Source organism: Nymphaea colorata, chromosome 4 (genome assembly GCF_008831285.2).
Source record: "Nymphaea colorata isolate Beijing-Zhang1983 chromosome 4, ASM883128v2, whole genome shotgun sequence".
Lineage (NCBI taxonomy): Eukaryota > Viridiplantae > Streptophyta > Magnoliopsida > Nymphaeales > Nymphaeaceae > Nymphaea > Nymphaea colorata.
The window spans coordinates 2,388,887-2,414,776 of NC_045141.1; the positions used below are offsets into that span (position 1 = coordinate 2,388,887).

The window sequence follows — 25,890 nt, forward strand, 5'->3', positions numbered from 1 at the left end:
ACCTGTCACACTTCCCATGAATCCCCGCATCCATATACATGATGATGAATCAGAGCCTTTTGACTCTAGATCTTACAGATCTCTGATAGGGAAACTGTTATATTTGACTGTCACTCGCCCCGACATTAGCTTTGTTGTGAATAAGCTAAGTCAGTTCATGGAAAAACCCTGGAATGTTCATTAGGACGCTGCTCTAATCATTGTCAGATACTTGAAATCATCCCCTGGAAAGGGATTATGGTTCAAAAAGGGAGAAGGTGTTGACATCGAAGCGTATAGTGATGATGATTATGCAGGATCTGTAGATGACAGGAAGTCTACTACTGGTTTTTGTGTCTTTGTGGGAGGTAATCTTATTTCTTGGAGGAGCAAGAAACAGAATGTGGTAGCTCGATCTAGTGCTGAATCGGAATATAGGGCTATGGCTCAAACTACGGCTGAAATGTCATGGGTCAGATCATTGCTTCTAGAGTTGGGTGTTTCAGTGAATCTCTCAATGAAGATGAATTGTGACAACAAGGCAGCGACCTATATTGCTACCAATCCTGTCTTCCATGAGAGGACGAAACACATTAAAGTGGATTGCCACTATGTTCGGGACCTAGTTCAAGAAAGAATTGTTAGCACTATTCATGTCTCCTCAGAAGATCAGGCAGCTGATATCCTCACCAAGGCTCTTCCCATAGGCGATTTTCTGAGATGTTGTAACAAGCTGAGCATGATTGATATATGTGCTCCAGCTTCAGGGGGAGTGTTAAAGAGTGTTTTTGAAATATTAGAAAGTTAGAGAGGTGGTCTTTAAATACTTTCTTATAGTAGTTGGACTGTTTTTGTAAAGTTTGTACCGCCAGCCCTAATCTCTTTAAAAGGAGATTAGGGTTACGTTAATGAAGGATCTTTTTGGGCTCATCTCTCTCTCTCTCTCTCTCTCTCTCTCTCTCTCTCTCTCTCTCTCTCTCTCTCTCTCTCTCGTGCTCTCCTTTCCTCAACATCTCTCTCGTCTCCTTCAATCAGTAACAGACTACACGGAGTTTTAGTTAAGATTTAATGTTAATAATACATAATTAGATTAATCACATAGTTTATAAAGTGCTTAGACTAGCAAAGTTGAGATTTAGCAGGCTTGAACTACGTTGCAAGTTTAAGCAAATGGCTCAAGTTAATTAAGTTTGATTATTTGAATACATGTTCATCCACACATGCATGTTATTTAGTTGTACTTGTTTTCGGAAGCACGTGCCACACTCAAATAGGGAACTCAAGTTGTGTTGGACATACAAGCTCGACATTGAGTTCCAAGAGTGAGTCGTTTAATGATAAAACTATGTTTTAGCTCTGAGATGAGAATATTTGATAATGCAAGCAGGGTAGTGATGATAGATGTGAAAGTATGCTTATGCATTGATTTGATTGAGCATGATGGTTGTTTATTTACTTTACAAATGTTTGTTCAAGGCCTGAGTTATGATCATGATGTGGGCAACGGCCTGGGGCCGGTTTTATATTTTCAAGTTGATGGTATAAGGGAAAAGTCCGAGAACGGCCCAATATACCGGAAATAAAAAGTCCGAGATCGGCACATGTTGCGACTATAAGGAGTCGAACCCAACTGTAAAACATAAAAGTTATTACTTTTTATTACTTATTATATTCTATTTTATATAATTCTATCTTGAGGAGGTTTAGGAAAACAATAATATAATTTGAGGAGGTTTGTTCAATTAATTAGATTTAAATGATTTTTTGGTTAGATAACCTTGGTTGTACCCAGAGTCGAGATGAACTCAGGCAGACAATTGACTAACAGAATTTTAGTTAAGATTTAATGTTAATAATACATAATTATAATCGTGTAATTTATAGAGTGCTTAGACTAGCAAAGTTGAAATTTAGCAGACTTAGCAAATGGCTTAAGTTAATTAAGTACAGTTTGATTCTTTGAATACATGTTCATGCATACATGCATGTTATTTAGTTGTACCTATTTTTGGAAGCACGTGCCACACTCAAATAGGAAACTCAAGTTGTGTTGGTCATACAAGCTCGATATTGAGTTCCAAGAGTGAGTTGTTTAATGATAAACCCATGCTTTAGCTCTGAGATTATCATATTTGATAATGCAAGCAGGGTAGTGATGATAGATGTGAAAGTATGTTTATGCATTGAATTGATTGAACATGATGATTGTTTATTTACTTTACGCAATGTTTGCTCAAGGCCTGAGTTATCATCATGATGTGGACAACGGCCTGGAGCCGGTTTTATATTTTCGAGTTGATGGTATAAGAGAAAAGTCTGAGAATGGCCTAATATACCGAAAAAGAAAAATCCGAGATCGGCACATGTTGTGACTATAAAGAGTCGAACCTAACTGTAAAACATAAAAGAGGCCAGGTTGGGTGTCGTAGGGGTTCGGGAACCCACGTGATCAGAGCCTTCTCTGAATGTAGGGATTAATGTATAAAATGCTCCTTCCCCAAGCTACTTAGAGGAGTCCATCCCTTGCGTGAGGCAATGAGTATGGGATGCAGTTACTGCAGTAACACAGTTGAGCTCAACAAAATGTGAGGCACGGCAATGGCTACCCCAAGCTATGCCAATATTCCCGATGACTCAGTGTTTCGGTCTGTAAGCTGCGCAACGGTCCACCCTAAATACACTGACGATCTGGGTGACATCATATGTTTTTACTCAAGCGGGTGCGTGTATATGCATCATAAAAATTCATGAGATTTTGAATTGTTTGTTTATTTATTTATTTATTCGTTCACTTCTCTGCTTTTCTCTATTGTCACTGATGTGATTGGTTTTTGTGTGACTCAAAATGAGTCTACTTTACTTGAATGCCGAAGAAACCGGCATACCAAGTTCGGGACCTGCAGTTAGTTCCATCGACTAGAAGCCTTACCTTCCTTATCTAGAGCACTGCAACCTTACATTTATATAGAGTCACTCGAGAACCATAGGCATTCCAGTGGAGAAATCCCTTTCATCGTTCTTTCAAGTGCAACTTTAGATAGTTGCATTATCATTCCTTCCAAACCCCTGAAATACCAACCTTCATTCAAACTATTACTGATACTGGAGCAGACCTGCATGCAGCGATATTACTCATCCACTATCTTTTTTTACGGTAAATAAACCTACTGTTTCTCAAGGTTACCCACCTAGGGACCCTAATAACCAGTGTTTAAGAACTCACCGAGTCAACGAGTTGTTGATTCAGCCCTCCAACGAGTCAACCTACTAAGGGGACTCAGTTTTTGTCAAAACTCGGCATGACATGGCCTGACTTGATCTGACTCGGCCATGACTCGCCGAAACTCGGTTTGACTTGGTGTAGTCAAGTGATAAATTTTATATTTTGTAATTAACAAGGTTGTTTGTTAATTATTTAATTACTTAAATTTTGGCATGAATCTTCTAACTTACTGAAATATAAGAATTTAGAATGATTGTTCATTTATTAAATTTATATATTACAAATAAAAAAATAAAACTAGTTAGGTTTAACTTCTTGTACAGGGTATTATTTCAAGTTTTTATGACATTAGACTCTTTAGTTTTGGATTTTTAGTTTTATATCATATTAACATATATGTCAAATTTGTTAACCATTAGATAGTTGTAAATGTTGAATGCTTTAATCTTAGTGTTTGATTTTTTATTGACATATTTTTCGTTGATATATTGATTCCTGCCACACAATTTTCTTTGAAAAATGCAATTATAGATCTTGTTATCAATTTCTTGTTATCAAAAATGATAATATTACTTAGTTGTTACTTGATGGTATGAATTATACATGCATTCAAGTCATTTTACAACTTTTTATATTTAAATGACAAGTTATATATTGTTTTGCTTTCAAAACAATAGTTAACAAAACCTGGCCCGAGTCACCGAGTTGACCTGCTGAGTCACAAGTCAAGAACGAACGAATCGAGTCCCGAGTCACCGGGTTTTAAAACATTGCTAATAACTATACAATGAAAATAATCCAACGCACTGGGAGATGGGACCAAAATAAAGATAAATACCTCATTGAATCACCCAACAAAATTAGCATCACTGGGCCACCTATGGATAACAACTTAGAAAAACTATTAGAAACCTACCACCATTTTGATAACTCAATCTACCAATATGAAAATCGACTTGAAGAGTCAGTAGGGTCTAATGATCCCCATCATAAATCTGAAGAAATAGAAAGGATGTGGGTATGTAAACAAAAAGAATGAGTGAAATACTGGAGGAAGGGAAAGAAGAAGCATTGAGACTACTTCAAACTACAGTTACGAAGTAGGCTTATTTTATGTATTCTTTGTATTCATACAAAACAATGTATACACTTATACTCATAAATGATACATAGAAGATCTTGTTATGATTTTCATTGTACTCAGTAGTTGTGTTGATGTTGTGATTATCTGCCTTCATTAGGTCCTCACTTTGTAACGGATGATACTCGTTCATCGGGCAGTAGAAGGGATGGCTGGATGGGGGATGGATGGGAAGAAATGCGACAATGTCATATACATTTTTCCTATGTACTTTTGTTTGTATATACTTGTACAGGTTTTTTAAGTTGTTTGAGACTAAGATTTGAGAGTTGTGGCTCTCCAACATATATACAAAGTAATGTTTTTATTAATAGATGTTTTTCATTAGAAACATTAACTGCTAGGAAAGATCGTGTCATATGCTAATTACAGCAAGTTATCTATACGCAATAGACAGATCGAGGCTATGCCAACTACATAGGTGTTTGATTGTTTTGCTTCCGCTACACACACACACACACACACACACAAACTCTATATCTATTTCCTTTTTATGTTTAGTTGGAGCATTACAGGTACAGTAGGTATATATGCAAAATACCACAAAAAATTCAAAGCCAAAGAAACATGTAAGTAAACAAGTAATATAAATAATATAGTTCATGTTAATGACCAAAAACTCTCAAAAATAGGAAAAAAACTAAGTTAAAACCAAGCTAAATCAAGTAAAAGTAAGTAGTTTGGTTCAATTTCAATCCAAAAAGTGCCTAAGTGTGTCCAAGTATCACTTTGTCGCAAAATTTACCCAACTTTTCAGTATAGGACTATCAATTTCTTCCCAGCATGGCATGTCATAATTCACCTCATTAGAACACGTGTGATGGCCTTTGTCACATGGGTACTGCTGTAAAGGCAGCGCACCCGTACCGGTTAGGTACGAGACCGGTACTGGTACTATCCCAAGTTTTTCTTGGGTACTGGCCAAACAGTACCGGATACAGCCAACGTACCCAGGACTACATCCGTCCGATTTAGGACTTGGTCAAAGTTGACCGAGTCATTTCCTATCCAAAATTTGGATTTCAGTTTTGTTCTTTACACCATTTACACTTAGGAAACACATACAGAGCTGCATTTTAATATTTTGTTCAAATAGTTTCTTCTTTAGAAACTATAAATTTTGAATCATGAATGTGTTATTTTGTTTGAATTCTAATATTATATTAGATATATATACATATATATACAATGTTGTAAAACGCACACACAGCCGTACCCTCGTACCTAAGTTTTTTGAAAATAGTCTGAACCAGTACTCGTACCAACACCCGTACCTATGTGACATAGGTGATGGCCCAAAATCAAAATTCTGGAATTGGAATTTCAGAATTATGATGCTGGAAATGAGGAAATAGGAAAGGAAATTGAGATTTCCAAAATATGGTTGAGTTTGGAAATCCTCAATTTAGTTTCTTGGAAAAAAGCTTCAATGTTTGATGGCATAAAGAGATGGAAATCCTGAGTGTTGAAATCAAGAGTTATTTAGAAATATAGAAAAGTTGTGGGCCATCAAAGCAATTCTTTTAATTGTATTTTAAACCTTTCAAGAAATTGTGGTAAATTCTTGGGGTGAGGATGAAATTTTTCTAAACAGGAGTAAAAACCCGTTCGAGAACCTTCTCTCATTTTTGTTCAGTGTCTCTCTCTCTCTCTCTCTCTCTCTCTCTCTTCTCGCTCTTCTCTCAACAGATGAGGGTTTTGTCAAACCTCTCAATCGGCAACTAGCTCCTGGCTCCGACGACCGACAATGAGTTGGAAATGCTTGGGGGTGTTGCAGAAGCCTCATAGAAGAGAACCCAACACATTATCAAGTTGGTTTTGAGTGTTTTTCATTTTTACATATTTTTTCACACGAGAGATGTAGTCGCTGGCCGTCGCGTGAAAGTAGTGAGCAGTAGTTGGACAGCTCCTCCTCACCGGTCCACTCTCTCTCTCTCCTCCCCCCCCCCCCAAAAAAAAAAAAAAATTGATTCCCTCTACATGGAGGAAAACCGCCAACACAAACGGTTCCCTTTTGGGCCACAAAGGGTTTCCCTCCTCAAGGGAAACCTTTTGCAATGCAAAGGGTTCCTATGTGTCATGGTTAAGGGTATCTGAAACCCTCCAAAAGAGGGTTTCTGCTTTTTTTTTTTTTAGACTTATGGTTTCAAAGGTTGAACACAAGAGGGTTTTCTCTACATCGACCACCTCAACGCAAAAAGGAAAACCATTTGCATCATGGGTCACGGTCTTTATACCTTTTCTTTTTTTGTTTTTGCTTCTTTTTTAGACAAGAAGAAATCGGACGTCGTCTACCACTGGCGGCATCAGCTTCTCACGGGCAAGCACTCGAGCAAGAAGCAACGGATATTTTTTTTTGGTTCTGGAACCATTGTCCCACCCCTTGGAGTGGGACAAAAATTCCGGAAATTTGCCCAACAATCATCTTTTTTATCCTTTGTTTGATAAGTAGGGATCAATTTTAAAAAAAATAAATTTTTTGTTGCATCTACAATGCATTCCTGGGCCATTAAATGGTACCTTAAAAGAACATGCATCTTCAAACATTGGACCCCAAGCTTAGTGGTGAACATGGCTTCAATATATCATTGTCAAAAATCACTAAGCCCAAAACTTACTAGAGCATCTAGTTTGGATGATTCCAACTTGCTCCATAGCCAGCTTTGGCTCACACTCAAGAAGGCCACTAACCAAGACACAAGTTACTACGAGACTCAAGTATATATAATGATTCTTAAGTCCTCTCCATGCATGAGTGTCACATACCATGACCATGTAACATAGGTTAAATGAGTCTTAAATTAGGCATTAGACTATATCAAAATTCTTGAATATCTTGATTGCGTTCTTAAAATTAATCATGTTCATTTCTATGACAAGCTTACATGAACGATCACCTTTATCTCCCTTTTGGTGTGTTCATGTAACAGAAATCTATGGGTGCTTGAAAGGTTTTCAAAATATAGCATATAGATCTTGACAGGATAAGAAACGTGAAATAAGGACTCATGAAGGATTGAGGTCTTGGCACATGTTTTATTTGATCTAATAAGGCACACTAGAAAGGATAAATAATGAAGCTGATCTATATTTTTATTCCCTTAAAAGAAAATGCAAAAAGGAAATGAAGAGAAATTAGCAAATACCTATTTTAGCATGATGCCCATCCACAAGATCTCCAAGACCAATTTCTTCCCAAAAGAGATCATCCCAGCCACATGCTTCCATAGCTTCAGAATCCTTCTCCAGCATTTGCTGCATGTGAGCATGACCAAGATATGTCCATTTGCATATTGTTGTACATAGACTGCGTGTATCATCTGCTGTAGCTCTGGAGAATGATGCAAAGAGATGTCACATGATGCCTAGTTTTTTTTTCCTTTAAGTTGCTTAACTTTTTAGTCTAACAATGAGGTAGTCATTCTACAATTTTGAATAAATGTCACAAAATGATGAAAACGTTCTTTCAAGGTTTGTGTTCTGAAAAAAAATTATGATCATGATAACTCACCGAAAGTCACTAATTTTTTCTTCTATTCACTTCCAACCTATTAATAGGCTTATGATTGGAAGCAGCAGAGAGACTAGCCAAACTGACTTCTGCATTCAACTCAGCTGTATGTTGGTGCATTGCCACAAATATCATTCTCAGATTTTAATAGCGATGTTTTTTTCTTGGGTATTTTTTGGTAAAATAGTTTTTAAAATCTCAAAAAAATATGAGGAAAATAAAAAATCTAAAGATTCGAAAAAAATAAAGCAAATGAGAAACTAAAAAAAGACATCAAAATACATAACATAACAAAAAAATGTTTTAATGACAATAAAAATGATGATAAATAACATCATTTAAGTTTAAATTTGAATTCATGATGATATTGATGTAAAGAACGAGAAAAATGAAAAAATAGAAAAAAATTAGGATAAAAAACGTGATAAAAGCACAATAAATATATTTTCATGTTTAAAAAAAAAAGTGCTTTTCTCAAGCTGTTTTCATTTTTCTTGTTTTTCTCATTAATATCACAATATTTTCAATAATATCATGATGTCTATGATAATGGGTTTGTGTAGGTGTGCCTTGAGTGTGCGAAGAAACCTTAGTCAAACCAAACTAACCAGGTGCAGCCAGCAACACCTAATTATTTTGGTCCAATTTCGGTGTAAACTGGACTTGGACCAACTTAGAGTTAGTGCAGTCACCTTTTTAGGTTATAAGAAATTAAAGAAGAAAGGTGGCATTAGGGTGAGTTTATGCTTTCTATCTCTCTCTCTCTCTCTCTCTAGGCTTTTTAAGTGATTCTTTCTTCCAAATGGCAGCACTCCTCCAGCTACTTGGTAGTGGCAAGTTTGAGAGCCATCCTCTAACAAATCTCTCCACAATAAAAAGAAGGATTAGCCAGAGAAGAAAGAAAGGAGAAAAGGAGGAAGGAGGAGACTGACAGACTGGGGAGAAAGAAGGGGGTACAAGTGGAGAGAGAGAAAGCCAAAAGAAAAAGAGAGAGATGATGATGAAGAGGGTTGACAGCCCTTCGAGAGACTTGGTAGGCACGGGAAATGCAGTACAACCCTCTCCCTCTCTCTCTCTCTCTCTCTCTCTCTCTCTCTCTCTCCCCACCCGCTCACTCCCTCCCTATCAACCAGAGAAAAAAAAGAGGTAAATTTCCCTTCATTACTATCTCCATTACATGTGTCAGGAAGAAGGGATCTCCATTATGCAATGTTTTCTTAATAAATTCTTTACTTTTCATTTTTCCCTCATTTTTTAATTTCTTCTTGTTCTCTTTTCTTCTTCTTCGTTTTTGTGTTTCTATCCTTTACAACTTACCTAACCCTCTTGACACTTAAAAAAAATTATTTTACACATAAATGTAAAAGTGCATATGTGAAACTTCCTTGCACGCAGGCCAGATCTTTTAGGACCAACATCCATATGTCATTGACTGCAAGTATGTAACTCGTGCAATGAATGAATAATGAAACCTACCTGTACGCTAGCCAGTCACTCAGATCCATCCACCTAAATGTCATGGACCAAGATTCTCGTAGATTGTCTTTTACCCACAAAAGCTGCACATGTAACCTTTAATGTATCAAGTCCATAGTGTATCTATGAAACAGCAGATGACAGAGTATGACCTTCAAATCTTAGCTGGAGACATGAAGGCAAAAGATATATGTAAAAAAGCACCAATAGTTCACCAACTAGTAACTAAGATAAAGCAAAACGTAAAGAACTTAGAAAGCTCCCACCAAGAACAAGAGATTATTAACTACATCATTTTGCTGCCTTAAAGAACAGGATAAAAAATAAAATAAGAAATATCAAACACTGTCATGGAAAATAATCCCTGAAGAAAAACTTCGGAAATTCAAAAGGCTCAAAGGCTGTTTCTAGGCAAAAGTAGGCAAAAGAATTTCTCTCATATGAAAGGCATGAGAAAAGATATGAATTCTGCATCTCTTGATAACAAGATGTTACCAATAAGAAGCAGAAGTGCACACAAAGTGTCCTTATTCTATCCAAGGGAGGTCTTTTTGATGTCAACACAACCACATGGTATGGCCAGACCGCAGATGAATAAATTGAAATTTGGGTTTAGAAGGAACAGAAACCTTTGCAATGGTGTTTTCCTTCACCACAGTAGCACCTCAATGCACCAACTCACATTTAGGATGTATATTCCTTTAGATGTCACATATGAATGAGTGGGCATACGTCAAGCATTAGAGACAAACATGACTCATGTTACCTCTGGCTAAGGTATACATAAAATTCTACTATATAATATTCAAAATGGAAGTATTGCGTTTTGTCAATGATTTGAGACATTCTGGAAAAAACAATTGTAGCTTCAAACAAGCATACCTTAGGAGGCTGCATTTCAGGGGAAAGCGCGCCGCCACAGTATTGTAGTACAGGTGACCGAAAGGAATTTATGCGTTCAGCCTGGTTTACAGCTCTGTGGTCCATCCAGACTATGACATTTCTCCTAGAGTCACCACTTAAAGAAACTGTGACAGGAGAACCATCTGCATCCACAGCAACTGCAAAGAATATGCAGAAAAGTAATACCCAACGATGTCAAAGATCCAGCAACACTCATCAATGGCTTGGAAATGCAAATTTTTCAGCTGATTGTTTCCCGCATGGGGAAGGGAGAACTCATATGTAGACAAATAATTGAAAAGAAATCCCAATATGAAATGTTAAAGAGAAAAAACAAACATGAAAGAAGAGAAATTACATAAACAAACCTAGTGAACATGTAGCTGCAAATCCAAGACCAGATACTTGTTCAGGTCCAACATTAGCTAAGCTGCATGCTGCTTTAACAGCTGCACAACACGCATGCCATATATCTGTTGAAGATTGCTGGTCCACAAAGGAGAACAAGCCAAATACAGCAGCACCAGATAAAAAACGAATTACAAAGACTTCTGCTAAAGTTCAAGATAGTGCTATACAAGAAAAATAGCATTACATGTTATTGCCTGAGATAAGTCTTAAAATGACAAATTAACCAGGACATATACAGATGCAGAAGGTGAAAGTTATTGTTACCTCGACACAGTCGCCATCCTTCCATATTTGTATGGGGCTACTAGCAGAACCTAGCAATTTACCGTCTTCATCAAAGACACCTGCATCAACCACGACAATCAAAAGTCTGAAACAATTTTGAACCAGTGGCATTAAAAGTTTTCTTTCCTTTTCTTCCTACGCTGCCTGCAACAGCCTCCTACGAGGTTTGAAGTAGTGTGACAGATATCACGATAATTTAGAAAACATCACAGTACTAATGAAAAAATGAGAAAAACCAAAAAAACGTAAAAAGCTTGTCTGCTTAACGTGAAAAATACATTTATCACTTTGTCTCGCTTTTTTTCCGCTTTCTTGGTTTTCTCTTCTTTGATGTTCATATCATCATGGATCCAAATTTAAACTTAAATTAAATTATTGGTCAACATTTTTATCATTATTAAATCATTTATAAGAAATTGATTTTCATAGCAGAACACGAGTATAAAGTCTTCACAAGTTAATGCTCATAGCATCTATAAACAATATTCCGAAAAGTAACTGCTTATTTCTGTTTGTTTTTCTCTCCACGATTTCGGTGAACTCTCTTATTAACCATCTGTATCTGCGACCCATGGACTCCAAAGAAACCAAATCAACGCAGAAGGAGGTGGCATGAACTAAACCCGCGTAAATAATCAGATATTAATTGAGAACAGATGGCAACCGAGAATCATTAACATCATCCTGATCATCCTCGAACTACAAACAGAAACCCTTACCCAACAATCGCACACACACACATAAACATAGAGAGACAGAGACAGAGACAGAAAGAGAAGGAGACCTGCTCTGGCACTGCCGGTGCCAACGTCAATGCCGATGAACGTCGAGTTGTAGGTGGTTGGAGTAACCATGTCGATCTCGACGCAGGCGCAAGGGAGAAGTGAAGGCCAAGAAAGGAGCGGATCAGGTCTCTTGAATCGCACGGACTGACCATCTCCCATTTCGCGAGCATCCCTTCTTCCTCTTTTATCCTCCGGAGTCGTTTTCCGCGCTGAGGCAAATTTTTGTGCGCTGAAAAGAGATCGCCGTTAGATGGCACGTGTGAGCTTGAACATCTAATTCTCCAAACCAGCCCCTCTGTTTAAGGTTGTAGGTAAATTGCGCTCCTTCGCAAGTCATAACGAGGGATTTGATTTATGCGTTTTTCGACATGTTCCCATAACATGGAAAGTGTCTTCTTGCCAATAGGTTTTACTTATTTCTTAATATATTACAAAATGCTGCTTAACTTTTGAGATAATATGAAATCACTGCTCTATTTTGGGAGGGATTTGCATGTTATGTCCACAACAAGCAGTATGTTTATGAAAAATCTATTTTCATAAATGCCCATAAATTAAACTATGTTTGTCCACTTGAAAACTTGTGTTTTTACCCTAAATACTAGTAAATATAATATGATGATCTTTTAGTAACTTGCCTAACTATACCTGCACAACAGTTGGGACCATGCACCAATAATAAAAATTTACACACCTCCTTTACAAGAGTGAATACGGCCGATTCACTGTTGAATGAGGTTTCAGAGTTTGATTTTCACACTAAAAGCTCTTTAACTTTATTAATTGACTGAATTAAATGTTCTTATAAGGCACACCTAGAACGTCCAATCAATCAAAAGCAGACAAATCTCAAACTACAATCAGCAAATCTCCCATGACTATTACTCAGAACTCCACTTTAGTAGTGCTCGGCTTGTAATTTGGGTATGCTCGGAAGGTCACAAAGCCTGAAAAACAAAAGATAAAGCTTGTATGTTATTCAAAATGACAAAAACTTGTTGTATTAGTCAAATACTCTAAATAGACTAGAGTTTTTCCTATAAACTCACCACATCACACCTATACTGATAAACAAGTGCACAATACTTAACTAAATTAACAGCCAAATAAAATTGAATAATTCTAACTTAGTTCTGGACTTAACGTGCTCCAATTAATCATGCAGCTACTCTCTGGTCCACAAGTCAAAAATATAAATGAAACAAGCGAAATGATTAAAATGTCTTTTACATGCAAACTAGAGTTTTACACATTTATGTAATTTATCTAAAGCGGAAGGTTAAAGCGTCAAAAATTAGTGAGAAAGACGACGAAAGTTAACATTTAAGAAAAATCCGACTCATTTTTCAAAAGTCTGAAATTCATCATATTTTTTAAGATATCCAATTTAGCAAATCTGTCCAAATTTTGGTTTTCCAGTACTTAGGCAAAATTACAATCACTTGATTGAAGAATTAAGTCTATATTGCGACTTAACTGAAATACATGTTCCTGATTACGATCCTGAAATTGATGACACATTATAGACACATTAATCGTTACAATAAGAAGAAGAAACACATGCAAAAAGATGAAACCACCACCGCCAAAGAAAGTGTACATAAAAGTTTACTTTGAAACTGTTCATTGTGTGTCCCTATAGTTTTCTCTTGTTTACTAGGCTCGTTTAAAGGATGGTTGGTAGCCAAGCCGTCGTCGATGGGTACTCAATATCTGATCTGATTTGGGCACAGGTCTGATCTGATTTGGGCACGGCCTAGGCTCGAAAAAAAAGGCACCAGGTCGGCCCGATTCTTTATCGAGTCGGCTTGGTTGGGCTCAATAATATTTTTTTATATTTATTTTATTAATTTATACATATAATTAATTACATTTAAATATTTACTTTATGTTAAAAATATATTTTTTTAATTTAATCCAACTGATATTGGGTTTGGATTTGAATGGTTGGGCCGGGTCCAGGCAGAAATTTCGGGTGTCCGGCAGAAGTCTCCAATGTCGTGCTGGGCCAGCTCGACGCCCAAGCTTAACCGCTTGGGCCGTTGGGCCGGTGTCCGGCAGAAGTCTCCAATGTCGTGCTGGGCCAGCTCGACGCCCAAGCTTAACCGCTTGGGCCGTTGGGCCGTGAGAACAGTCCCCCCGCCACGTTGCAGAAACTATGCCACATGTAAATGTGCAAATGCATGATGTCACGAATGTGTCCTCTCCATGAAAATAAAGTATGTGCAGCGAATAATGATATATGGATGCCATGCATCCTAGTGAGGACCAATAGGGTTTATTTCTTTTCTATTTCCCTAAACGTGATTAATTAAACAAAATAAAAATGATACACCTAAATAATGACTGAGTGCTTATCTAATAATATGGCCACATTATGCAAAGCCAAGGTTTCATCACAATAAGAGAATAGCTTTTAGTGACGGCTAAAACCATTGCCAAAAATATGAAAAAATGTCATAAAAAATATGTAGCACAGTTCAAAACAATGGCTACAAATATAAAAACACAAATATAAAAACTAGGCCTATTAGCTCTGCGCTTAAAAATTAGTGGGCATGGTTTGGTTTTCTTTTTAGTATATATATTATATTATATATATATATATGATATATATAGAAAAATTGATAAAAACTAAACTACTTGGATAAGAGAAAAACACCAGACCCATTAAAATTAATCATTAAATTATTTATTTTGTAACCTAACCTTATGGATATGATCTTAAGAGTGTTTTTGTAAGAAACATATACTAAGCTTACTTAAATAATATTTTTTAATAATAGAAAAATAAATGTCTCTTATAACATCAAAACTTTGATAGTAGAAGGATCTCTTTTTTTTCAAAAGTACTTAAACTAAAGCATGATTTATATTAAATCACTGTTTATAAACACATTAGAAAGTTCATATTTTGCTTAAAACACTTTTCAACATGAATATAAGAGATCTAGTCTTTTATCCCTTACCCAAGTGGTATTGTATCTACCAATCACTCAAAATCACCGGCCTGGTGCTGGTGTACTGCTTGTGGCCTCTACTGCTGTATTATGTTCCTATAATATTCACAACAGATGGTCGATCTCTACACTACATGTTCATCGTCTCTCTCTTTTGCATCACCACGAACATGATTTTAGTTTGATTTCATGATCCCGCAACTCACTAGCCTATACGATAGAAGACAAAATCTGTTTCAAAAGCATAAAGAAATACCCTGTGCAAGAATCAGTAGTATTTTCACACAACAGTCAGCTAATGACCTTCAGTTGCATAAGACATGTTTTCAGAAGCACCCAACTAATCACGTGTTTCATGAAAAAGCCCAAGAATGTGAAATTACTAACAACTACAAACCACATGGTAAAAATTTGCTTTTGATTTTTAGAGCAATCTAGAAAGAATTTTTCAAAACGATTTTAATCAGAGCCTATCTAGGGGCCTTACAGGCTTGATTTGATCAAAACGAGAAAATTCATCTGGAACTCTGAAAATACACAGGGGTAAAATGGTTATTTTCTTTTTGAACCATATTCTTTTGCATAAGCATAAGGTATATGTCACATCTATCTTAGATTATGATTTTTGTTGATTGTAGACCTTTGTTCAAGCCAGTCCTCTTATTTGAACCCATTTCAGCCCAAAATCACACACAGGTATTTTTATCATTTGCCACCATGCATATATTTTTCATAAAGCTGACTTAGGAGCCACATGAACCTAAGTTAACTTTTTATATACATTTCTGGTAGGTCTGAACCCAAGCTCGGCCTACCCCAATTTCTCATTAAAACTAATTTTTCCAAAGACCACACCAAGCTTGAGCCTATGCCCAGCCTAGCATTGAACCTAGTTTTGCTAAAACTGAACCTAACCTAGGCCTATCCATGTCAAAAGTCTTGAACCCACCTAGTCCAGCTCGAACCAGGTCTATGTCCATGCTATTTTTATATTTCCATTTCATATTTCTGATCAAGATCATATATCTAAGTCTCATTTCCATGTTTGTTCATATCCAAGTCTCAGATCTGATCTATCATTATATCTTAGATCCATTATTCCCACTTCAGATCCTGGATATCATGTCATAATCTAAATTCCAATACCATATTCCAGGCCATCTTTTAGAAATTTCCTTGGATGTAGACCTGGATTTGGGTTTCAGCATCAAATCCAGGTCAAAGATGCACATGTGAGCTTAATGCACACATTATGTCTCAAAAATCCATTGTGCTTTTATCATTCTACACTTAATGTCAATTTGCTAAGCACTTGAAACACGTGCAATTCATTCTTGAGCACTTCGGCACAAATGAAATCAAAATCGTTATTCATATGTGGCCAAAGCGATCATTTTTCTTATTTATATCTAAAACTTAAAAATGTACCTTCTTCTCTTCATATTCTTGTGTTGTTCATTCCCCATGCATTATGTCAATTCAAATACTTTATCAAAAATCGATCATAATTTATCCATGTATGCGTGGCTTTTTACGGAATCAAATTTGAAGTTTGGATGAGATCCCAACGACAAAATTCGATTGAAAATATACTTTTAACCTTTGGGTTTCAGTTGAAAGAGGAGAGATAATGTGCAAAAATTTATTCATCAATGGGCATAAAAAAAAGCCTCTTCTCTCTCATATAAACAAGGGTCCCTCTCCTTCGGAACTAGACACTTTGAGCTATTCATTGAGAAACACATAAAGTTGGTAAAATTCCAACCAGATGCACAAAAAAGGGTCTAGCTCAAAACAAATTAAAGTTTTAAGAGTCTTGGTTCAGGCTGCATTAGCATGACTTCTTTATGTGGGGGTCGTGGGAGTAGGCTCAGGTAGGGCATCAATTTCACGTAATTTCCTTTTCTTATTTTTTCATTTCTTATTTGCAATTTACTTCTTTATGCATGTTTAGTTTAGTTTTTGCCTTTTTAACATGTTTAGTTTTCTTTTTGCTTTTAGCATGTCTTGCTTAGTTTATTTTTCTTAGTTGATTTAATAATGTTGTTTTTTAGCATGTTTATTTTCTAAAGTAGATCTATTTTAATGTTTTTGGTAGTCATAGGGGTAAGATATGCTCCTTTCTTCCTTGTCTACTTCTTTTTTATTCTTTACTTTTTGTTTACTTAGTTTTACTTAAATCAAGTTTTCTTTAGTCATGCATTACTCCTCTATTTTAATATCCATTGAACCATCTTTCACCCACATGCACTCCTTGTCTGAAACAAGACTAGGTCAACAAAATTGCATATCTTGTATGCATTAGCCTAGGTATGTGAAAACCTAAATCCACCATGGTCTTCATACAAGAACCAATTCAAAAATCATATTTTCCAAAATATTTTCATAAATCAGCTTCTTTAAATGATTTTAAAAAGCCTAGGTCATGTAGGCATGGAGTCCAAACCTAATTCAGTTCTCTAAGAGGTTGTTTGATGGCAATGGAACAAGCTAGAACAGACACATGCGTTCCATTTATTAAAATGTGCATCAAACACTGTCTACGGAATAGAGTGGACAGAGTAGACATTTGGACAGGGGTATATATTTCTCCTTTGTCCTGTACCGTTCCGTGGTTAACCACATAATTGACAGGGCGCTCGCTCGAGCTTGCCTCCCTCTCTCGATACTCATCTCTCTCTCTCATTTCTCTCCATGAGTCGCTTGCACATTGCTCCTCACTGATGCTATGGAGATGAAGTCTTTCTCTCCCATCACTCACCATGAGTCGCTGCTCACTGCTCCTCACAATGCGCTGGTGACGATGTCCAACGATCGATTGCTATTTGCACTCTTTCTCCCTCTCTCAGTACCTAGATTTCTCGCCCATCTCTTGCTGCTTACCGTGGTTTATCAGGTATGGCTGTTCTCCACCATCTATGTTCATGCTTCTCCCAATCTCCATCCTCTAGATGAAGGGTTTAGGGCATAATAGAAGGCTCTGGTCTTCTACTCTAACCGATGACCATGATCTGGAGCTTCATGAGAAAGCCATCAAGTTCTCTCACTCATTCTCTTGCTCTCTAGCTTCAGCCCTAAATCCCATGAGATGCTTCATTTGCAGCCCTTCGATGGCTCACTTTAGCCTTAAATCCGTGGAACCCCTCATCAACAACCTTTTCTAAATCCAGGAAATGCCTCTTTTGCATCCCTTCAATCGTCTGCTTCAGCTCTAAAAATGTGGAACACCTCATCTACAGACTTTTCGTAGCCAACTTCATATCCGTCAAATGACACATTCTACCTTTCGATGGCCAGCTTCATCCTTATATTCATCGAACACCACCTCATTGCAGCCCTTCTATAGGCAGGGCAGAGATTTCTCTCACTCACTCTGTCTTTCTTTCTCATCCTTTCTCTCTCACTCATTGTCTACTTCCCTCACTCAAATTGTATTTTAGTAGGAACAACACATTTGCAGCTCATTTGTAGTTATGTATCGAGACTTGCACTCCATTTATTTGATGAAATGTTTGTTCTATGAGACTCTTTTGACAATAAATATCTCATGATCTTGCTATGATTTTTTTTGAACTTTTTAGATTCATAATGTTGGTCCTTGATGAATGATGAAAATCTCGCTCTATAAAATCAGTTTTTGTCCATGCCTCTAAACGATAACTTACTACCGAAGGAAGGAATTTGTATCACTCCAAATGTGGCTATAAAGTGAAGAAGCAAAGTCAATTAGTTACCACTCTCGGCTTTCACTCTGCACACATCTTAGATTTTTGTCACATGAGGCAGTACCACATTACCATGGACAGATTTCAGAATGAGAACAGAGGTTTAGAAGCTCCCCTGCAATCCTTTCCACCAAAGAGGGGAAAAGTGAAGGCAAACATTTAGAAAAAGCTCAAGGCAGCAGTTTTCTACACGAAGGTTCATGACTCCATGGCTGCTGCAAACTATTATGGGTTGCCATCGTCATCTTTGAAGGGTAAAAGTTGACAGATATTGAAAGAAATACTATCAAATACTATGTTCTTTATTTTTTCTTTTGAATGCATGTCCATATGGAATCTTAGTGAAAATCTGGTGATAAACCAACAAGAATTGTGTACCACGTGCTTTCATACTGTGCTTTATACTGTGGATTCTTGTGAAAAGGTCATGACTCCATTCAAGTCTCAGTAGATCATTGTATTCAGTTCTATAGCTTAAGCATAGAATTGGGAAATTGGTCGAGTCTTTTTTTGAATTGATGATCTCTTTCTCTCTTTATCTTTCTCTCTCTTTTTCTGTCACTCTCTTCTTTCTCTCTCTCTCTCTCTCTCTATATATATATATATATATATATATATTATATATATATATATATATATATATATATAGAGAGAGAGAGAGAGAGAGAGAGAAAGAAGAGAGTGACAGAAAACTGTTGCTTCATCTTGGCTATTCAAACACTTCTTTTGAGTATTTTTATAATGGAACAAGAGTCTCCGCGAAACAAACATTGGACAAGACAAACAAGACATATAGTACATATAAAAATAAAACAAACATTGGACATAAGTAACATGATGTTCATTCATAAAACTATCAAACAATGGACATGGAACAACATTGACAGGATGGACAGAACAATAGTATGATAGACAGGACGTCCTGTCTATTCTGTCCTATGGTACATCTATCAAATGTCCTCTAAGTCTTAGGTTAGACTGATCTTAGATGCTACTACTTATGAACCTACTCCCATAATCTAAATTTTGTCAAACTCTCTTGAATACTCATTCAAATAAAATGAATGAACTGTATTTCATATATCACATGGTATAACTATGACCAAATGCATTTACAATCAAACTTGTCTCAAGTAGGTTAAGACCCAAGGTAGGCAAGACTAAACCTAGTCATTTAGACCAACTTACCTCTAGCCCATTTGGATATAGAATTTCAATTACAAGTATTAAATTCAAATCATAAACTTTATGTTGATCTAGACCTTGACATTAACCCAAGTGTTTGTATCCCAAAAAAATTTATTTTCGGTTTTAGAGTGGTAAAAAAAAATGAGATTTTATTTTGAAAATGAAAGACAAAGGGACTCACCTGTCGGTAAAAGGATCAACCGTTCCTGGTGCCATTACCGGGGGTAATCAATCCAATGGCTATGTTTATCTTTTATGCATTTCATTTTGGCTTAAATATCTTTTCTATTCTATATGCGGTGTAGAAAAATATTGAAAGTTTGATGTTTCAAACTTTTGAAAAGATTTTTGAAGAATTACTTGAAAATGTGAAACATTTTGAAGAAAACTAGATTTTTGTCTTCACTTTAGTGTTCTTTTAAGACTTTAAGTAGGTTTGAGATTTTACCCTAATTCAGTTACTACCCAGTTAGGGCTCCATCACAAATTCTCATATACGTATATATCAATATATATACATGTATTACATTTTCAAAACTCTCTCCCTTTCTAAAATCATCTTCTCTTCTCTATTTGATTTAGACCTCCATTCACAAGCTTTCATAAATGTATCTACACACACACACACACACATATATATATATATATATATATATATATATATATATATATACATTATCTACACACACACACACACATATATATATATATATATATATATATATATATATATATATATATATACATATATATATATATATATATATACATATACATATACATATATATATATATATATATATATATATATATATATATATATATATATCTTTCTTTCTTTCAAATATTTGACTTTGTGATTTTCAAGATCTCTTTCTCTATATTTCTTTCTATGAAAGTGTTTCATTTTTTTGTTTTTTCAATATTTTTCTCTTATGATTTAAGATTTTAATTTTTCATTTGCTGACTTCATGAGACCAAAACTCAAAGTAATGACTCAATATTGGAATCATGTTTGAGGGTCTACAACTCCATTTCATTTTCAAAAACTTTTCTGTTTCATAAAAAATATTTATTACAAAAATCTTAAATGTATGTTGCTGTAGAAATGTTTGTAGATGAATGTTATGGTAAGAATGAATGATTTTCCTTTCTAATCATATAAGATCAATGCATTCATGTATTCACACTTACTTAATGTCACTTATGATCACAAGGACATTTCTAAAGAACTTAAGTAAAAAGAGATAAAGCCCTAACTAGGTAGTAATCGAATTAGAGCAAAATCTCAAACTTACATAAAGTCTTAAGAGAACACTAAAGTGACTTCAAAATGATTTTCCAAGTTTTTTAAATGATATCTTCCAATTCTAGTTTTCTTCAAAATGTTTCATATTTTTAAGTAATTCTTCAAGAATCTTATTAAAAGTTTGAAAAATAAACTTTCAATATTTTTCTACACCGCATATAGAATGAAAAAGATATTTAAGCCAAAACGAAATGCATCAAAGATAAACATAGCCCTTGGATTGATTACCCAGGCAAAGACACCGGGAACGGTTGATCCTCGTATCAATGGGCGAGTCCCTTTCTCTCTCATTTTCAAAATAAAATTTCATTTTTCTGGAGCACTTCAAGACCAAAAATAATTTTTTTTGGGGTTGCAAACAGATGGCGACCAGGATGAGACCCGTCATTATTTATTTGGGGTTGCAAACTGCCATACTTGAACATCTCATGTATTGTCGATGGTAAAGCATGTTTCCTACTTTAGTCTTGACCCCATTGACATTTCATTAGATTGCTTGATGATTATGTTTCCTCTTTTGCATATAAGACTTATTGAGGAGGATCAATCATGTCCTAGCCAAATCTCATTCCATTTTTCATGGATCCAGAAATGTGATGGGAGCTGGTATAGGCATTTTATTCATCACTCCAGAAGACGAAATGATCCCATATTCTTTGAAACTCGACTTTTCATGTAACCATAACATGGCTGAATATGAAGCCCACAAACAAGGACTTCGTTCTTTATTGATTTTTCAAGTGAAAAGTGTGCATGCCTTCGGCGACTCTCAGCTTATTATAAACCAAGTGAATGGAGAATAGCAAGTCAAAGATGAAAAGTTGGTGCTATATCAAGAGATCGCTATCTCCTTAATCTATCAGTTTGAAGAAGTACAACTGGCTCACATAAAAAGAGAAGGTAACCCTATTGCAGATGCCCTCGTGAGCCAATGATTCACCATCACCTTTCAAACCAACGAAGCAATCCGTTTTTTTGAGATTGAAAAATTAGAACACCCTACTTTTGAAACAATGCCGCATGTTCATCATATCCAAGAGAGGAATACGCCTTGGTACCATGACATCAAAAGGTACATTAAAAGCAAAAAATTCCCGACTGGAATGTCCAATAATGAACAAAAAGCAATTTAACGTATGTTAACAAGGTACTTTATTCCTGCAGGGGTGCTATACAGACATGAGTTTACTACCGAATACTCTCAGTGCCTTGATGAAGATGAGGCAAAAGAAGTCATCGAAGAATCACATAGAGAAGACTGTGGGAGTCATGTTGGTTACGAAACCCTCACCAAACAGATAATTCGATCAGAATATTATTGACCTACTATGCAAAAATATTGTCACCAATTCGTCAAAAGATGCAAACAAAGTCAACTACTTGCATTCGGTGACATCTCCTCGGCCATTTTCAATGTTGGCATTTGATGTAGTCGGACTAATATCCCACACAGCTTCTAATGGCCATAAGTATTTTCTTGTTGCAACAGACTATTTTACCAAATGGGTAGAAGTCACCACACTCAGAACAATGGAAAGACTTCATGTAGTGTCCTTCAAGCACAAAAATATTCTTTACAGTTTTAGAGTCCATCATGATATAGTATCTCACAATGGGACTCATTTCAAGAATAAAAAGATGAGTCAGCTGTACAGCAAGTACCGCATCATGCATCATTTTTTTGCTCCTTATTATCCCCAAGGTAATGGGCAAGCAGAGGCCACCAAAAAGATCCTGATCCGCATACTGGAACAGATAGTAGAAACTGGAAGAGATTGACATGAAAAGATGCATAACGTTCTATGGACATATCGCACCACTATGAGAACTCTAACAAATGCTACTACAGAAGAGCTAGTCTACGGAACAAAAGTACTTCTACCATTACGTTTGTTGAAACCCAAAACCCGCTTTGAAGTTCGCTTCTCTCATAGAGCTTTCTCTAACTCCATGTCAGCAAAAAATGCTAATGCAGCTCATTTTCTAGATGAAAGGAGGTAAAAGCGGCTGAACATGCTGAAGTGTATCGCTAAAGGGTGGTCAAACAGTTTGCCAAGTCAGTTATAGAGAGACAGCTCAAAGTGAAGAACATGGTCCTACGATCTGTGGTGTAACTCAGAGGACGACCACATGGTAAGTGGGCACCAAATTGGGAAGGCCCATAGGTTATTCAAGAAGCATTGCTCCGTAATTCATACCGACTAATTAATATTGATGGGGCGGAACTTGCGGTTCCTGTTAATGACTTTCACCTCAAGAAATTATATGCCTAGTCCTATTGTATTCATTTTCTGAATCAATGTCAAACATTTATGTTTTCACATTCAATCTACCATTCAATCTGGATTCCTCCCAGTCGTAAAACATGACAAATAAACTAGCGCATTTTTTTTATGAATTGTCTTTCTTTCACATTCATCATTATCCATCAAGAAGAGGATCATATCTCAATCAAATCAACTTAGCTATTAAGATAAAAGATTTGATCAAGCGTGATCCGGCCGCTAGGTTCAGAGCTTTTTAAAGTTTCAACCTTGTCATTAGACAAGGGAATCTTACGAGGAAGCACAACTTGGCCGCTTGGCCAATGGCTTTTCGAAACAACCTATGCAAGTAAAGGGTTAAACCTGCAATACGAGGGCAACCTACGTAGGTAAGGAGTCAAGCCTACAATGCTAGCCAAGGCAACCCATTTCAAGAGGGTTAAACTTGAATTCAATATTGGCAAACCCGTGCAGGTAAGAGGTTAAACCTGCAATTTAAGCTCAAACAACCAATTGATGTGAGATGTAAGCCTGAAACATCACTTTGCACATATTTTGTTAGAAAAATTTATTGTGTTTATCTTTGTCACTAAGCACGGCTAGCAACGGCTTAGTAACAAAGAAGGGCATCTCTAATGACCCCAAATCTTTCCAAATGGTACGCTCTTTTATCAAAACACAAAACCCAATTTTTGGATCTAAATTGATCCACAGTCGTAGTCCAAATCCAAATTGGATCCAAAACCCAAGTTCAGACCCAAATCAAGCATTTCAGACCCAAAATTCGAATTGCATTCGAAACTACAAAATTTAAGCGCCACGCGCAGGTGCACAGACTTCTCCTTATTTTACGCTTTGTCCTCACACCAAAATATGTTTTTGATGCTCAAAACTAAGCCGACCACCCTTTTATAACGAAAAAATCAGATTTCCATATATTTTAAGCAAAAAAAGGGGGTTTATGGTTATTTAATCTTATTTTATTCACTTTAATATCGTTTTATTTAATTTAAAAATAAGAAAAAGGTTTTTCTTATTGCGTTGTACGACAAGCAGTCACGCGACCTACGTTGTCCTAGCGCTGGGCATTGTCTTATCGCTGGGTGCTGTTGCGTCTGGCGAAGCTACGGCGCGCGGCAGCGCCCGGTCGGGAGCATGCAATAGTGCAGGCCCCCTTTTTTTCTTGCAAAAATCACCTCTTGGGAGGCAGTTTTGGTTCCTTTGGGTGGGCAATAGCCCTGTCCACACCTCGAAAGGGTGTTTGTAAGGCTAATGGCCTATTCCGATTTAGTCAAAGCCTTTTTTTTTTGAAAAAAATTTGAAAGTAATTCAAAATTCTTTGAAGTTTGGATGAAAATATTGTAACATTCAAAAAAATTTAAATTTTGAGTTTTGGCTCCAAAACTCTCTATAAAAACCCCCATTATCCTCCCTCTTGGGTAAGAGCTAGCCCTTGGGGAAGCTCTAACAAATTTTCACTTGAGGACTTAGAATTTTCTTAACTCTCTTCTTCCATTTCCCTCTTCCTCTTTCACTCTCACTCCCTCCCCTTCTCCAACCTTGGAGCAAACTTCATCAAACAACAACTCTTCAAGGCAGCACGAAGATCTCTTGGAGGCTACATTGTCGTCATCCTATAGCTTCACTCAAGGAGACCTAGGATCAATTCAAGGTAAGGTGTTCATTTTCTCTAAGTCTTAATCATTTAGAGATATGCAACGCAAATCTCATTCCATTTTTCTCTCTTCTTTCTCTTCCCATGGCCATATAAGATAGTCTTCAAATCTCTATTTTAGAGTCAATAAGCTATGCTCGAGTGCACCGAGATTGTGGAAAAATGAAAAAATCTTTCATTTCGTGATTGAATCATATTCTCTCTTTTATTGAATATAGCATTATTTTGGTTTCTTCATTTCCTCCCTTCTTCATCTCCCCATGGCCATATAAGATAACCAAAAAATCTCTATTTTAGAGTCAAAAGTCTATTCTTAAGTGCACCGGGAGCATTAGAAGGTGAAGTGTTCATTTCATACTTGAATCATGTTGTTTTATTGCAAGAATATAGACTTGTTCAGTTTCTCTCATTTTTCTGTCTTCTTCATTTCCCCATGGCCATATGAGATAGCTCTCAATCTCTATTTTAGAGTCAAGAGTCTATGCTCGAGTGCACCGGGAGCATGAGAAGATGAGATGATATTTATTTTCATAGTTGAATCATGCTCTCCCTCTTAGTTGAATCTCCCTCTTTTTTTTTCTCTCTCTCTCTCTCATGTTCCTTCCTTGAATATTGTTTACATATTATCCATGCATAGTTGCTTGGTTTTCCATTTATATGTAAATGTATGGCGAGAATGAAAGTGTGGTTTGAGGCTTTTTATCTATATTAATTTTTGAGGTTGGGACTTATCCAACCCGGGGAAAACCCTCACAAAAAATGTATATTTTAATATGCATTTACATGTCATTTTGTTCATTAGTTTCTTTTTTAATCATCCGATTAGGAACCTTAATGAGTGTCTTATCATGTGGTTTGGTTCTCTTCCATACCCAACGGTGGAAGAAAAAATATCCCTTTATAACAAACAAAATGACTATGTCCCATGTTCATACGTAAAAATATATATATATTTAAAATCACATTTTCCTAAACAATTCCAAAAGAAACCCTCTCTAATGCGGCCTTTGAGACATAGCTTAGACCCTTGCATGAGTCCAAGCTCGCCTCCGGCC

At 36.3% G+C, this 25,890-nt stretch overlaps 1 protein-coding gene across 2 annotated transcripts in view; it reads right to left on the reverse strand.

Annotated features, from left to right (window-relative positions):
* LOC116252513 (uncharacterized) overlaps nucleotides 1-12,007 on the reverse strand; it is a 39,296-nt gene extending 27,289 nt beyond the window's left edge. The window contains exons 1-6 of one of the 2 annotated variants that reach the window (XM_031626826.2): nucleotides 11,714-12,007; nucleotides 10,909-10,988; nucleotides 10,602-10,719; nucleotides 10,213-10,391; nucleotides 9,331-9,413; nucleotides 7,490-7,674 (exon numbers count right to left, since the gene is read on the reverse strand). In XM_031626826.2, coding sequence (XP_031482686.1) covers nucleotides 7,490-7,674; nucleotides 9,331-9,413; nucleotides 10,213-10,391; nucleotides 10,602-10,719; nucleotides 10,909-10,988; nucleotides 11,714-11,873 — 805 coding nt within the window. In that variant the 5' untranslated portion in view covers nucleotides 11,874-12,007. The remainder of the gene's footprint in view (nucleotides 1-7,489; nucleotides 7,675-9,330; nucleotides 9,414-10,212; nucleotides 10,392-10,601; nucleotides 10,720-10,908; nucleotides 10,989-11,713) is intronic. The other variant, XM_031626827.2, reaches the window with a different exon arrangement.
* Between the last annotated feature and the right edge of the window lie 13,883 nt (nucleotides 12,008-25,890).